The 15,800-nt window shown below is 47.4% G+C and overlaps 1 protein-coding gene across 15 annotated transcripts in view; it reads right to left on the bottom strand.

Annotated features, from left to right (window-relative positions):
- The window catches only part of ADCK1 (aarF domain containing kinase 1), a 152,060-nt gene that overhangs the window by 36,881 nt on the left and 99,379 nt on the right, over positions 1 to 15,800 (bottom strand). For 12 of the 15 annotated variants that reach the window (XM_078335522.1, XM_035261183.3, XM_035261187.3 and 9 more), the window contains 2 exons: positions 11,417 to 11,575; positions 2,818 to 2,934 (listed from right to left, as the gene is read on the bottom strand). In XM_078335522.1, coding sequence (XP_078191648.1) covers positions 2,818 to 2,934; positions 11,417 to 11,575 — 276 coding nt within the window. The remainder of the gene's footprint in view (positions 1 to 2,817; positions 2,935 to 11,416; positions 11,576 to 15,800) is intronic. The other 3 variants (XM_035261185.3, XM_035261188.3, XM_017977257.4) reach the window with 1 other exon arrangement.

Genomic DNA, 15,800 nt, shown 5'->3' with positions numbered 1-15,800 from the left:
ATTTGCTTTCTCATCTGTAAATGGGGTTAATAATATATACTGCATAGGAGAGCTGTAATGAGTAGAGACTGAGTCATAGGCTGGCACATATTAGTTGCTTATAATTATTATTAGTTATTGTTTTTCCCCAAATAACTCTGATATCAACTTGTCCCCTTCTACGTGTCCACAAGGAAACAACCAACACTCACCCCTACACCTGGCTGGTAGAGACCAATCCAGGGCATGAGGCTGGTTTTTCTCCCTAATAACCACTAATTTAAGGATATCTACCAAGAATCCGCTCTGCACGGACCACTGGATTTATGTACAAGGTATCAAAAAAGGGGGGAGGAAGGAATAGATGAGACCAGGCCTCAGAGGTCACGCACTGCCCAACTTGTACTGCCCAGCTCCCGCCTGGCTGCCCCCTCCAGCCAGGCACTGCGCTCAGCCACGTAAGCCAGCAGCTACACCACAGCGCACCTTTCTGTGTTTGCACTTGTTTGGAAAATCAACGTTGCCTCTGATTAAACATCATTGCAGCTCTCTCTGGGCTCACTGCATCCAAAGAGATTCATGGACTTGAAGGTGCTGCTGGAATGCAAATGCCTCCACAGCTGGTAGTAAATGCCAGTAACCTGGTGGGAGTGAGGCCTCTGGGATATTGCCTCATCAGCAGGCGACAGACCCTGTTCCCCGTTAAGGAAAAGCCAAAGGTGGCCTCCCATCCCATCCAATCCCTTCACCACTGGAACCACAGACTTTGTATTCTGCTTGAACACCTCCCACGTTCCACCCTAGAAGCCACTAGCGAAGGCAGCAGAGTCGGAAGCCCCTGCTTGTGTTACTGGCCGAGAGACTTCAGGAAAGACATTTGCTCTCTCAGAGCTTTCACCTCATCTGCAAAACAGAAGGATGAATTCTTCTTTTTCTCATCCTTTCCCTCCAAGCAGCAGAATTCTTCCAGGAAAACCCAATAGGCTTTCCCGTTTCGGTGCAGCCTCCCCAAACCCCACACACACCTCAAGGCCCCCAAGTGGGTTCTTGCAGCACTGTTCCCCAAGTCAGGGGACAGCAGCTTTCCTGGAAGGCCTGGGCCAGCCACAGCGAAACGCTCCCACCATGCTCCTCGCAGCAGCTCTGCGTACTCTGATGCAGCCCTCCTTTGTGGCCTTAACAGGAGGACTGAAATCAGGGAGACCTGGGTTTCAATCCTACCTCTACTAAGTTGTGTGACCTTCTCTCTCTGAGTCTCTGATTCTTTGTCTGCAAAAGGGAGATGGTAAGACCACCCTTGTAAGTTTATTAGGGAGAAAAGGGCACGGCACGGGAAGTTAGGCATGTGATAAATGCTATTGGTAAAAGGAGAAAGAAAGAACAGAGCCCACAGGTAGTAGAAGGAAATCAACCACCACCACCCAGCTACTCTTCTGGAATGCTAGCCGCACCCCAGGCACTGTGCTCAGCACTGTGTGCACCCCAACTCACGCAGGTACTGACCCCATTTACAGAGGCCGCATGGACACCAGGAGGCCTGTGTGACCACCACACTCCCCTGCCATCCCCCTGGCCTCATCTGCTGAGCCAAGATACGGCTTTCTCCCGTGGGCCATCTCCCCACTGGGACCACATGCTCATGCTCATCTTCATGCACTGCCTGTGGACATGGGAGTGGAACAGAAAAGAACATTCACCTCCACTGGGCGTGACCCCTTCCCTTCCTTCCTTCCACCCCAGGGTGCAGAACATGTTGTTGCACTCCTCAAAACCCTGCAGTGACTCCACAATGCCTGGAGGTCACTTATCTCCCCACACACCCCAAGGAAGCCTTTCCCAGCCCCGCCAAACTTAACCCATTTCCCTTCTTGCAAAGCCACTCCCTGGAAAATTCCGACTCATCCCACTGGGGACGCCAATCTGTGGCAGTCCTCAGTGCCTCTTCCTCACCCTCCCTGCGGTTCTGCTCACACCCTCTCATTGCCTTGAGATACCGCAGGAAGGATCTAGATGTGTCTGACTCTAATGCTAAGCTCTGGGGATTGGGTCTGGTGCCCTAAGAGCCCCCATATCTAGGATACAGCAGACACTATTAAAATGATGAATGTTGAGCCTGGCCACGTGGCTCACACCGGTAACGACAGCACATTGGGAAGCCAAAGTGGGAGGACTCCTTGAGCCCAGTAGTTCCAGATTACACTGAGCTGTGACTGCGGCACTGCACGCAAGACCCTGTCTCTAAAAACATAAAAATCCAATTACGAATATTGTTGAAAAAGTACAATTCCACCCCTTCCTGCGGGACCCTATGGCAACCAAGAAGCAGAAAACAGGGACAGGTCCTACCCACTGGCCAGTATTCCCTGGGACAAGGGGGATGGTAGCGGGGACACACAAAGCCCACTTTTTTCCTGCTCTAGGAGACTGACACAGTTGGCTGCTGCTGTCCCGTTTTTGCCTGATCCCTTAAGATCTGGGAAGTGGGATGGGGTGGAGTGGGGGAAGGGGGAGCAGGAAGAGGGAGAGCCAGAAGGATTAAGTCTGACTGACTTGGCATCATTGTTCTCTGTGGCCACTTAGCTTCGTGGGGCTCAGATGGTACAAAGGAAAAGCAGGTAAAGGCAGAAGGGGCCCCGCACGTTGCTGTGAGCACAGGGTTGGCCTAAATGACCCGGAAGAATCTTTCTTGCTCAAAGTTTATAATTTTTCAGACAACAGGTCTCATTAAAGAGAGTGGAGCCAGACTCGGAGGCTTCACCTGGATACACAGGCACTTCCTGATCAGGCTCAACCAAGCCCACGTTCCCTGGCCCAGCAGCCCTGAGCTCTTGACCTCACCTCATTGACGTCGATCTTGTTCCTCTCCATGTAGTCTCTGTCATTGACCTGCCCACCGTCCACAAACTCCATCAGGAGGACCCGCTCCGTGGACAGGTCCCAGTGGATTCGGGGGACCTGGGATAGGAAGGAACAGGTCAGAAGGTCTGGGGAGGCTGGGAGTCAGGGGCAAGAACAACAATGCAGCACAGCGAGCCAGACAGCAACAGAGGCTCCTCCCAGAGCAAGAGAGAAGAGGCCCAGGAGGGACCTCAGTGGTGACAGCGGGGACGGGGCAGCCAGGCCAAGAGGGAAGCCAGCTACTCCACCTCCGCTCAGCAGGCCTCCGCCCACTCCTTTAGAGACCAGCCGACTCTCCTCAGTGCCTTCTAGCACTATTAAGAGACAAAACTAAAACTGGGACCTGGGAGGAAAATGTGTGGAACACCTCAAAGTTGGGCACTGGTGTTAAGGATATTTCCTCTCTGCATCCCACCGCCAGGCCCATTCTGGGCTCCTTTCTGCCTCCAATATTTCATCTGGGTAATGGGTACATTGTGTGTATTGAGCAAATGAGTGAATTTTGACCAGATGATAAATTTTGTTTCTCATGTCAGTTTCCTACAAGTCCCTTGGGGCAGACAACATTGGATATTAACCCAACAGCTATTCCCAACCCTCGTCTTCCCCAGAGATGAAAATAACTAAATACTGGGGCCAGGTCGGGTAAGAGCCACACCTGTAATCCAAGCACTTTGGGAGGCTGGGGCAGGTGGATTGTTTGAGTTCAGAAGTTTAAGACCAGCCTAAGCAACATGGTGAAGCACTGTCACTACAATAAATATAAAAATTACCCAGTCATCGTGGTGCACACCTGTGATCCCAGCTTGGGAGGCTGAGGTGGGAGGATGGCCGTCAAGACCACAGTAACCTGTGATCTTATATATCACACCACTGCACTCCAGCCTGGACAACAGAGCAAGACCCTGTCCAGAAACAAACAAGCAAAAAACCCAAATACTATCCTTGCCTGCTTTATAGCAGGTATGGCCATGTGACACAGTTCTGACTTATGAACATAAATGGAAGCCTGCTAGGGGATTCTGGGAAGGTTTTTATTTCCTTGATAAAAGGGGTATTTGCATGGTGCTACTCTTCTTCTGCTTCTCTACCTGCCTTGAAAGTGAATGTGAATGTGACTGCTAGTGCTGCAGCAGCCATCTTGCAACAATTAGAAAAAATTTAAAAATTTTTAAAAACTGAGATTCTAGGCCTGATACTGTCAAGCCACTAAAACATATAATATCAGCAGGCAACCGCTGCAAACATTTTTGCTATGTGAAGACAATAAATGCTTTGGTTTAAGGCACTCTAAATGAGGCTTTCATTTACCTACAGAAAAATGCACGACTAACATACACTCTCCAACCTTCTCTAACTTGCGAAACACACGAAAGCCAAAAAAAGAACAGATTTCTCCAGGAGCAGGCAAGAGACTGGGATGAATGCAACAAGGCCGCCAAGCTGCCATGTGAGCAAGGGACTCCCACCAGTACCCCCATAGCTAGGAGAGGGGAGTTACTGGGCTCCCAGCAAGCCAAGTTTCCCCCAAATTGTTAGGAGTTTATTTCCTCTTACAAATAAAGAAACCTGCGCAGCTTTTTCAAATGTTTTGAAGAATAAGATTTTCCTTCACCCTGACTACCCAAATTCATCTAGCATAACACAGTGGTCCACAAGTCGACACACCTATTTCCTGTTCCTAATTCTGCCAATACTGTTGTGTCTGAGAGTAGCCACTTAACCCCTTTCCATCCCAGTCTTCTGCACTAGAAAGCAGTATTGTTTCTGCCCTATCCCAGGAAGGACCTCTGAGGATAAATGGGAGCTGTACATACAAGTGAAACGCTCTCGTAGGAACTAAGTTTCCAACAGAAATCAAGGTGTTATTTTTGTTTGCTGCTTACCTGCCGTTTCTGCCAGGTAACAGCAAAATCTGGGCCAATAGAGAAATCTATGAAACTGCTACTTTAAACTTAAAATTTAGATTTGCTTGGCATTTTTCAAAAAGTTTATTTTTAAAAAGTGAGTCCATGTTTGTTATTGTTGCTCTGTTGGTTTTTTTAGAGACAGGGTCTCATTCTGTCACCAAGGCTGGAATGCTGTGGCATCATCATAGCTCATTGCAGCCTTGAACTCCTGGACTCAACAGCTCCTCCTTGCCTCAGCCTCCCAAACTGCTGGGATCACAGGTGTGAGCCACCATGCCCTGCCTGTTGTTTTTGCTCATGGCTTCCAAATGAATGGGACATATTTTGGGGTTAAATTCTTCCCTTGGGTTTGTTTGGAAACCTGTTTGACAGTGGACCCCTAAGGCTCGGGAGACAAGAGGTCAAATCTCTAGCCAGGCCTGCCAGGGGCGACTTAAAAAAAACAGTGAGGACCAGGCGCAGTGGCTCATGCCTGTGATCCCAGCACTTTGGGAGGCCAAGGCAGGCAGATCACTTGAAGTCAGGAGTTTGAGACCAGCCTGGCCAACATGGTGAAACCTCATCTCTACTAAAAATACAAACATTAGCTGTGCATGGTGGTGGGCACCTGTAGTCCCAGCTGCTCAGGAGGCTGAGACAGGAGAATCGCTTGAACCCAGAAGGTGGAGGTTACAGTATGTGGAGATGACACCACTGTATTCCAGCCAGGGTGACAGAAGGAGTGAGACTCCATTGCAAAAAAGAAGTCACAGGTAGAAACAGAAAACCCACAGGCTGGATGGAGCTTCTCTGTGCTTGTACATCAGGGTTCTGGGTATGCTGAGGTTCCCCCTCCTTGGCTCCCTGCAAATATCACCATTCCAGTCTAACTACAGAATGTGTCCCTTGCTTAAGCTGTGTAAATCTGAAAAGACTGAAATATCAAACATGGGAAATAGCAGAATTTGTCACAGGAGCTTCAGAACTGCAGGTGTCCCACGACAGACATAACATGACCGCAAAATGCCAAACTGCTCCATGCCCAGTTAGAAAAGTGAGCTGCCCCTAAATCACCAGGTGGGCAGGAGGACGCAGGGGTGTGGGATGAAGTGAGCACCCACATTTTCTGTCCTATGCTTCTTCCATCAAGGAAGGAAAAAATGAGAAAGAGAAATTTGAAAGAGGCAATAAGAAACCAGCAATCCCCATCCCACCCCTACACAAAGTGAAACAAAACTCTAAGTAGCTCATGGTCAGGGTGCTCAGTGGCCCCACTGACAGGGTCACACCCTGACCATTAGGACCCCTGGGTCCTGGGTCTACCTCTTTCCACAGAGCAGAAGTTTCCTTCCTGCGGGCTCCTCCTGCCTCCCACACTGAGGTCAATCTGGACCCCAAGAAGGAGGGTGCCGATTAGGGAAGTTCCAGCCTGAGACCCTGGGCCTCAGCCTCATGTCTGGCCCTGACCTCACATTTCTGCTTTGTTTCTATGCTTTGGTCAACGTGCCCACGAAGCAGGCTGTGCCTGGCTTATACCCTGGGCCCACAGTCCTCCTGGAGCCAGACTCCAGCAGAGCAAAAGGCCTGCAGACCTGGGGTCAGACCTGCAGATTTGGAGTCAGGCTGCAAGCGGGAGCCCTGGCTCTGCCACCTATAAGCTGTGCAACTGTGGGCAACTTATATAACCTCTCTGAGCACCAGATTCCCCACCAAAAATATGGTGATAATCATTACAGCAGAAGCACGACCCCACTCCCACCTCCATTTCCTACTGCCATGAGCAGAGTACCGGTACTCTGCATGGACCCAGACACTAACAGCTGCTGGAAAAAACAACGATTGCACTTACGGCGGCCACATCGGATTTCACTGAGGGTTCTGATACACACCAGGGCTGAGACTTACGCTCTAGACAGTTCGCTGGAATTCACATCCTCCCCACAAAGCACAACCACATGGTGGGTGAACGCACAGGCTCTGGAGCAGGCTACCTCTATTCCCTGCCCCTTACTGGTGAGCCCTGTGATGCTGTGCAAAGGGTTGATCGCTCTGGGGCTCAGTCTCCCAACCGATGATATGAGGCTGATTGTGGCACCTCCCTCGTGAGGCTATTGTAAGGATTAAGGAGTAAATACATATAAAGCAATTTGCAAAAAAAAAAAAAAAAAAGTTATATATTAATTACTATACATCAGTGGTTCCTAATATTTGAGATTCATGGGAAGCTATCATATTTCCCAAAAACCATGCACATCTCCTCAGGGCTGGTCCACAATTTCTAGAGTCCTGGGCTCCTTACCTCACACTAAGGAACCCTGGCAGGGCCCTGCACACCTATCCCCTCCTCCACAGATACAGAAATGCTCTCATCACTTCCAGTTCCAAACCCCGTGGTTATAAAGTTTCTCCTCTGCCACCTTGTCCCCAGTCATCCCCCAGGTGAGTCACAAACCCTGCACCTCGTCCTGTCTCCTTCCCCTAGCACACACACTCTGCTGCCAGAGCCACTAAGCCTGGCCTTAACCATTCAGCCTAGCTGTCCCCTCACCCTCTCCCAGTCCCCCTGACATCATATTTGCATTCAGTGCTTATCCGAGGCTGGGAGATTTACAGCACGGGGCTGAGGTTCTTAAACCCCACATACGCACCAGAAGACACCCCACACACTGAGAAGTAAACTCTGCTGGGGCTTAATTGTCCACAGATGTTGTGATGGGGAGCCAGTGTGCAAAAGCACTCTATCTCCAGTTTTGAGAGCGGAACTAAGTTCACAGTGCAAAATTCACTTCCCCCTTGTGAGGTGTTTAGGTGAGATTAATTACTCAGGGGCCTTAATTCCACCACTGTCTTAGGAGGGATGTGCAAGTTTTGGAAGCAGCAGGTCAAACTGGTATATTCATGATTTACCCATTTGGCACCCTTGTTTGGAAAATGTGTGTTATTGTTATTATTGCACATCTCAGTCCGGCAGTTGCCAGTTGGCCCCAGCCAGGGGACAATTTTGCTGTTTCCATGGGAACAGTGGAGGAGATGGTTCTGTCTGGCTCATAGTTCTGGCTCTGAGGAGCACCCCTGCTGATAAAAGGCAGCAGAGTATCCTGAGAGGAGCGCCACACTCGAAGTCAGAAAATCTGGGATATTGCCCGAGCTCCTCTACTCAAACGGTCATCTGCCATATGGGGTGATGGATACTGGAGGATTCAACACCATAGTACCCGCAGAGTGTTCAATGTTGCAGCTCCTGACGAAGAAGAAATATTCAACAGATATTGCCTATAGTCAATATGTCTTGGAAGCACTCTCCAGAGCCCTTTATCCTGGATTGAATGGCATAATTCCTCTTGGGAACCCACAGAAACCCAGATGAGTGCCTGTCATGGTGCTAACAAACCTGGACTACAACAACACATGGCTGTGTCTGTCCCCCAATAGATGACAAGTTTTCCAGAGTAGGGACAAGTCCCAGCTCCCAGCATAGCAACAAGCTCAGGAATAAAAGAAATGGGATAAGCAAGTGGAAGCATGTCTTAGACTCTGCAGCATTATGTTAATGAGTCAACATTACCACTTGTCTGAGAAAGCCAAGTTTTCATTGAATTAGTGGTTTCAGCTCCAAGGCTGGGGCAGCGTCACCAGATCTAGGCTGTGCGCCTGGATTTACATACACAAGAGGGGCTATACATTCACATCTACAATGGCAGCCAACAAAACGCCAGTCAAGCATATTGGGAGTATGGAGACGGACCCAACCCTCACCACATTCAAAGAGCTCAACTTCTTCATGGGCTCCATCTTCCACCACAATCAATGTGTCAAGACACTGCACGGATCACCACAGCTATGGTTCTTCCTCCTGTGGATTCTCAAATGATTAGAACAGACACTCCTTCCCTGTTAGTCAGTTGGGAGAGCAAAAGTATAAACACTTCCATTTCACATGATGTCTTCAAAAGCCACAAGAACAACTTAGTCAAGAGCGTCCTCTCTCCCTGATCCAATGTTCTGAGCCATCCTCCCCAAGAATAGCACAGCTTGAATGTTGGCTCTGGAACCAGCACATGGAGCTCCTGAGGGCTTGGTGAACCTTCTCCTGCATTTTCCAGGCCTGCCAAAGAAGAGGGAAGGGTGATCTCTCCTAGAGTCGGAAGCCAAGCTCTCAGTGTAGACAACACGAAGAGCCCTCCAAGCCCTCCGCTGCTGGGATTAAAGGGGTAACCCTGTGTAAACAGGCATACAGCTCAGGAAGACAAATGTGTTGGAAAAACAGTGGTGTGACACATATCTCTCTCCCCAGTTCCTGTGTGCCCTGAGGGAACATCAGGATGGTCCTTAAACACCAGCTCCAGCTGGGCGTGGTGGCTCACACCTGTAATCCCAGAACTTTGGGAGGCGGAGGCAGATGGATCGCCCGAGGTCAGCAGCTCGAGACCAGCCTGGCCAACATGGCAAAATCCTGTCTGTAGTAAAAATACAAAAATTGGCCAGGTGTGGTGGTATGCACCTGTAGTCCCAGCTACTCGGGAGGTTGAGGCAGAAGAATCGCTTGAACCCAGGAGGCGGAGGTTGCAGTGAGCCAAGATGGCCCCACTGCACTTCAGGCTGGGTGGCAGGGTGAGACTCTGTCTCAAAAAAAAAATAAAAATAAAAATAAGTTAATTAATTAAAAAAAATAATAAAACAAAAAAGACCAGCTCCAGGGTTGGACGCAGTGGCTCACACCTGTAATCTCAGCACTTTGGGAGGCCAAGGCAGGCGAATCATTTGAGGTCGGAGTTCAAGACTAGCTTGACAGTATGGTGAAACCCCATCTCCACTATACACACACACACACACACACACACACACACATTATATATATATAAACCACCAGCTTCAGTGCCAACTTCTCAGCAGAGCCTGCCCCGACCCAATGGGGCATGGGAGTCCCTACTTCTAAATCCTCAGAACACGTACAAGCTGTACTTCTCATGGGCACTGACAGCTGCGACTTCATATTATCTGATGTTGTTTCCCACATTAAGTGTCTCTTATTACAAAGAACAGTTCTGCTATAATACTTGTTTGGAAAACACAAATTTGTTCCAACGCAATTGATATGTTAGGAAACAGTTTGATCATAATGCACATTTTGGATTTGCTTATGTGTACCATCATCTGCAAGAAACACTGAATGCAGAAAGCTGCATCCAGCAGAGCCGTGCCACATTGGAATCCACAAAACAAACAGACCTCGACATCACTGCGAGTCGGTGAGTCACCCCATCTGGCCTTACAACTTTCCATCCCATTTCTTTTTTGTTTTTCCTTGAGACAGAGTCTCACTGTGTCACCCAGGCTGGATTGCAATGGCATGATCTCGGCTCACTGCAACTTCCGCCTCCCGGGTTCAAGCGATTCTCCTATCTCAGCATCCCAAGTAGCTGAGATTACAGGAGTACACCATCACACTTGGCTAATTTTTGTATTTTCAGTAGAGACAGGGTTTCACCATGTTAGCTAGGTTGGTCTTGAACTCCTGACCTTAAGTGGTCTGCCTACCTCTGCCTCCCAAAGTACTGGGATTACTGACATCATGCCCAGCCTCTGTCCCATTTCAAAGGACAACTCCCACCACCCCACAAAACTCACAAACAGCAACCCTTCTGATGCCCACTTCCACAGCAGGCTCAAGATAAAGTGCTGTGTGTATTGCGGCCTGATGTATTTCTTAGCCATTTAATGTGTGTAAAACCATGCTATTCATTTTTATTCATTCTTATCTTATTTTCTACATTACTGACGATTTTTTTTTTTTTGAGATGGAGTTTCACTCTTGTTGCCCAGGCTGGAGTACAGTGGTGCTATCTCAGCTCACTGCAACCTCCACCTACCAGGTTCAAGTGATTCTCTTGCCTCAGCCTCGAGAGCAGCTGGGATTACAGGTGTGTGTCACCACACCCGGCTAATTTTTACATTTTTAGTAGAGACGGGGTTTCACCATGTGCGCCAGGCTGGTCTGAAGTCCTGACTTCAGGTGATCCATCTGCCTCTACCTCCTAAAGTGCTGGGATTATAGGCATGAGCCACTGCACCCTGCGACTGACAAATTTTTTTGAGTGTTGTGCCCCTAACTCTATTTCCTCATAAGCTCTGTGGTTTCTGTTGTGTGATTTTGCGTAACTGCAGTATTTCTGTGTTCCTAGAAATACTGCAGTTACGCAAAATCACAAACAGAAACCACAGATTCTGTGGTTCTGTTACAGCAGACCCAACTGTATGAGCTGTTGTCATACACATGTGTTTAAAACAGTTCCAGCGTACAGCAGTGTTAGCTAGTAGCATCGCCGCCATCAACATCCCATGCCTCACCAAGGCAGAGACCACAGCATATAAGTTCTTGGCTAGGGCTCAGTGTCATGTAGTTGTCGATTATTCAATAAACATCTGTTTAATTGACTAACGGGCCAACAATCACACTTGATATTTCTTTGCAAATTGCCTTCAAGGGATTTAATGCACATCACCAGTGACAAATCGTTCACCCTCAGTAAGAGGACTCAGGAAGAAGATGTCCCAATTATGTTCTGAAAGGGATACTCCGGCCAGAGACCCACATACCACCATGCTCTTCCACCAGACCACCATGCCCCCCATTGCCTCGTCCTGCCTACCTTCAAGAAGTCAAAATGCTTGAGCATCTGGGACACCTTCTCAGCATTCCTCCCTTCTTTGAGGAAATCCAGCTCCAAAGGCAGGTTCTTCTTAGCTTCATCCACAAGCCACATGAACTCAAACTCTGGGAATAGCTGCTTCACAGCCAGAACGAGCACCTGAAATCCAACAAGCATCCCAGTCATTGGCCCACAGCACACACCAAGGGACACTTCCTACCTTCCCGCCTGGTTTTCCCCTGGAGTAAGGGAAACTGCTCCCCTGGGGCCCATCCCCGCTCTGAATTCCAGGAGGAAAACATAGTAGGCCCCTGCTCTCCCATAAGCTCTTGGTACTCTGTACCAAATCCAAGATGATGATAGCCCCACAGCCAGCAGCGGTAACCATGACTACCATTTGCTGAGGGTTCCCCTCATGTCTACCACTAACTAAGCACTTTTTTTTTCTTTTTCTTTTATTGTATTTAAGTTCTGGGATACATGTGCAGGACGTGCAGGTTTGTTACATAGGTAAACGTGTGCCATGGTGGTTTGCTGCACCCATCAAAACATCACCTAGGTATTCAGCCTGGCATGCATCAGCTCTTTTCTCTAATGCTCTCCCCCACCCTCCACCCTCACCAAACAGGCCCCAGGTGTGTGTCGTTCCCCTCCCTGTGTCCATGTGTTCTCACTGTTCAGCTCCCACTCATTAGTGAGAATAGGCAGTTCTTGTTTTTTTGTTCCTGCATTATTTTTCTAAGGAAAATGGATTCCAGCTTCATCCAACTCCCTGCAAAGGACATGATCTGGTTCCTTTTTGTGGCTGCATAGTATTCCATGGTGTATTTATACCATATTTTCTTTATCCAGTCTCTCGTTGATGGGCATTTGGGTTGATTCCACATCTTTGCTATTATGAATAGTGAACTAAGCACTATACTGACTACTAAACTTAATCCTTGCAACAACTCTTGGAGGCACACAGATACACATCTTATCATCCCTTTTCTGTTGTTGTTGTTTAGACAAGCTGTCACTCTGTAGCCCAGACTGGAGTGCAGTGGCACAATCACCGTTCACTGCAGCCTGGACCTCCTAGGCTCAAGCAATCCTCCCACCTCAACCTCCTGAGTGGCTGGGATTACAGATGTGCATCACCATGCCTGGTCCTCAATCATTCCTCCTGCCTTGGCCTCCCAAAGTGTTATCCCTTTTTATAGATGAGGAATTTGTGGCTCTGAGGGGTTACATGATTTTCCCAAAACTTGCCCAGTAAGGAAATACAGAGCTAGAATTCCCCTTGGGTCCACCCAGCTCCACAGCCCTTGCTCTGAAGCACTTAGCTCCACTGCTGCTGTGGCTGTTATCCGATCTCTTCATGGTCTGTTCACAAAGCACTGGAAGGGTGCTGCAACTGTCACTGTCATTACTTTATTTCTTAAGCTGAATGTTAGGTGCTTCAACATTTATAATCCTCTTTCCTATACCTTCTATACTTGTCTAAAATATTTCATATTAAAAAACTAAATACGAATAAGAAAACAAGGCTGGGTAAGACAAGAGGAGAAAGCAAGAAGGAATTTGACCACTTGGATGAAAAGCTTAGATTTTTGGCAATTTGGCTCCAATGTGGATTCTTGAGTGATGACATGATAAAGGTGGGTTTTAGAAAACATATCTGTCATTCAGGGGTCAGTTTAATGATGCAAAATTAAAGAAGAGCCCAGTGATCTGTGCAGAGCATACCACAGCCCCCTCCATGGGCAGGGACTCAATCCTGAGGCTGCCCCACCACCAGAACCCTGAACTTGAGATGGGTGCACAGGTTCCTGAATGATGGCTCTGTAGTGGGCAAGCAAGGGGTGATACCAGGGACATAGGAGGTGTTCCAGGATTCTGGGAGGGAAAAAGAAGGCCCCTGATCTCCCATAAGCTCTCCTGTTGATGTTTGATGCCAGGCCTGGGGAGAACCGTTGACTGATTGACCCAGTAATTCTTAGTAGAAATGACAGTCTGAGTTATCTGAGAACAACCATCTCTACACCTGGCCACAGCAGATGGTAATAAAAACTAACAAGCTGTGGGCCTGTTGGTACCAAAAGAACTTTCCCTTCCCATCTTTCCAGAAAGACTTACTGAGCCCCAGCTGAAAGCCTTGTCTCGAGCTTCTTTTTGCCCTGTTCTATGATATCTTGCCCAAATGTTGGCATGTGTGACACAAAAGAAATCAATCTAAAGCCAGACTATTAGCTACAAGGCATTTATAGCTTTGTTTTCAAGCCCTATATCCTGGGCGATGTACGAGATGCCATTCCAAAAAGAATCATCACACAGCGTTATCATGCTCAATTTCTACCAAAACTTCTTTTAATTACATCTGGCTGTAGTTTAATTTCTTTTGAGTCTTGTTGGTTCTTTCATGGGTCAGACCTGTGACCTTATGATAATTAATTTAGTTTATGTTTTGTTTGTATCACACAAGACTAGAAGGGAGAGGGGGCAACAGAGAGTCCTGGACTGTATACGTCATGTCCTGGCACCTGGGCACTGCAGCCTCCAGGCATCCCCTCTCATCACAATGCCCTTAGATGGCCCTCGGTGGCAACCAAGGCAGAGGCAAAGTAGGTGCACAGGAAACAGAAGGGATTCCCCCAGGCCCAAGCGGAGGCCGACCATGCCATCTAAGTTACCTGAATCCCACTTCTCTGGGCTCGGAATTCAGGCAAGAAAAGCTCTCCAGCATTCTGCTCCAATCTCAACTCCAGAGGGTCTTGCCCAGGAGAGGCGAGGAAAGGCGCCACAATGAGGTGCTCTCATTTGCTCAGTCAATATTGCCTGAATACCCTCTAGGTAATTACCCTGGGCCAGGCATGGATATGCACAGAGAGCTACCTGTAACCCAGTGAGGTCTCTACTTAGGGGTGAAGCTTCTGGCCAAACAATAATTCTTCATCATCTGTTGTCTGGTCACTGTTCTTTGTGAAATTTTAAATTACCATAACATCCAAACAGCACTGAAAGGCACGTTAAAGATTTTCCAGTTACTAATCAATTACGTAATTAGTCATTACTAATTACTATTGGTTATTAACACTTGATCATACTTGACGTCATTAATCATAAGCAGTCAATTTTACTAACTAATATTAATTGCTAGTAACTAATTAGTAAGCTAATTCATAACCCAAGAAACTTTAGAGTGCTCATGGAACTGGTTTCTAAAGCAAGCTGTGGGTTGTGGGTGACATCCTTGGTTACTTTAAAATAAAGGGGGTTCTTTGAATAGAAGTCAGTGGTTCTCAGATTTATGGGATGTCACCATCCCCTTTATAGGAAGTCACCAATTTTAAAACTTGATACCAGCTACAAAGCCCAGAAAATGCACATACATAATTTTGCACATAATTCAGAGGGTTCCCCAACCCCTTGAAATTCAGTTGGTGGTGAGAGGTTCAGGTTAAAAGTCATCTGGTTCAAGTGTTTTGGGCTAACTTTTCCTTGGCTGAAGAAAAGTAAAATAAAACTCAGTTTCACCCTCTGGTTTCATTCAACTCCCTTCTTAAATGAATCTACTTAGCCTACCTTTAAACAGATTCATTTCCATTTTTCTTTGTGACAACAGAGGCAATCAACTAAAATTAAACAGGTGGTTGTTATCAATTTGACTTTTTGATTTTTCTCCCAAAATGTATCTTCTCCATAATATTCTTCTAACAGCCAATGTTTTCACCAGTGCCTCCCACCTCCTCAACACTCTGCAGATGTTTATTGAATAGTCACATGAATGAATGAGTGAGTAAATGAATGAACAAATGAATATTTCAAAGAGTTTGTCTGCTTCTCTGACATAATTATATGTTCACATGTGTTATCCAAAGAAAATGAGTTTTTCTGTTTCTGAGGTTTTAGTGGAAAGAGCCATAACTTCTGAATTTGGGAAAATCGTAATTTCCAAATGCCTAAGAATTCTCTTCTTGATCTGGAACCTTATGAATCAATTAAGGTTTATTCAAAAATTAATACTGCCTTCAAGGGAAAATAATAAGACCATCTTCCCATAGAGTCACTGGCTTACAGCAGGAAAAATCAACTGTGGGCCACACAGAAACATAATGGAAAAAAATGAAGAGTCACACAGAAGTTTGAAAACTAGTGACTGGGCCGGGCACGGTGACTCAGGTTTGTAATCCCAGCACTTTGGGAGGCCAAGGCAGGCAGATCACTTGAGGTCAGGAGTTCAGGACAAACCTGGCCAACATGGGGAAACCTCATCTCTACGAAAAATACAAAAATGGGCCAGGTGTGGTGATGTGTGCCTATAATCCCAGCTACTCAGAAGGCTGAAGCAGGAGAATCGCTTGAACCCAGGAGGCGGAGGTTGCAGTGAGCTGAGATCATGCCA

This window comes from Callithrix jacchus, chromosome 8 (genome assembly GCF_049354715.1).
Source record: "Callithrix jacchus isolate 240 chromosome 8, calJac240_pri, whole genome shotgun sequence".
Taxonomy (NCBI): Eukaryota; Metazoa; Chordata; class Mammalia; order Primates; family Cebidae; genus Callithrix; species Callithrix jacchus.
Note: the sequence above shows the minus strand (reverse complement) of the source record. Positions and strands in the feature narration are given on the sequence as shown.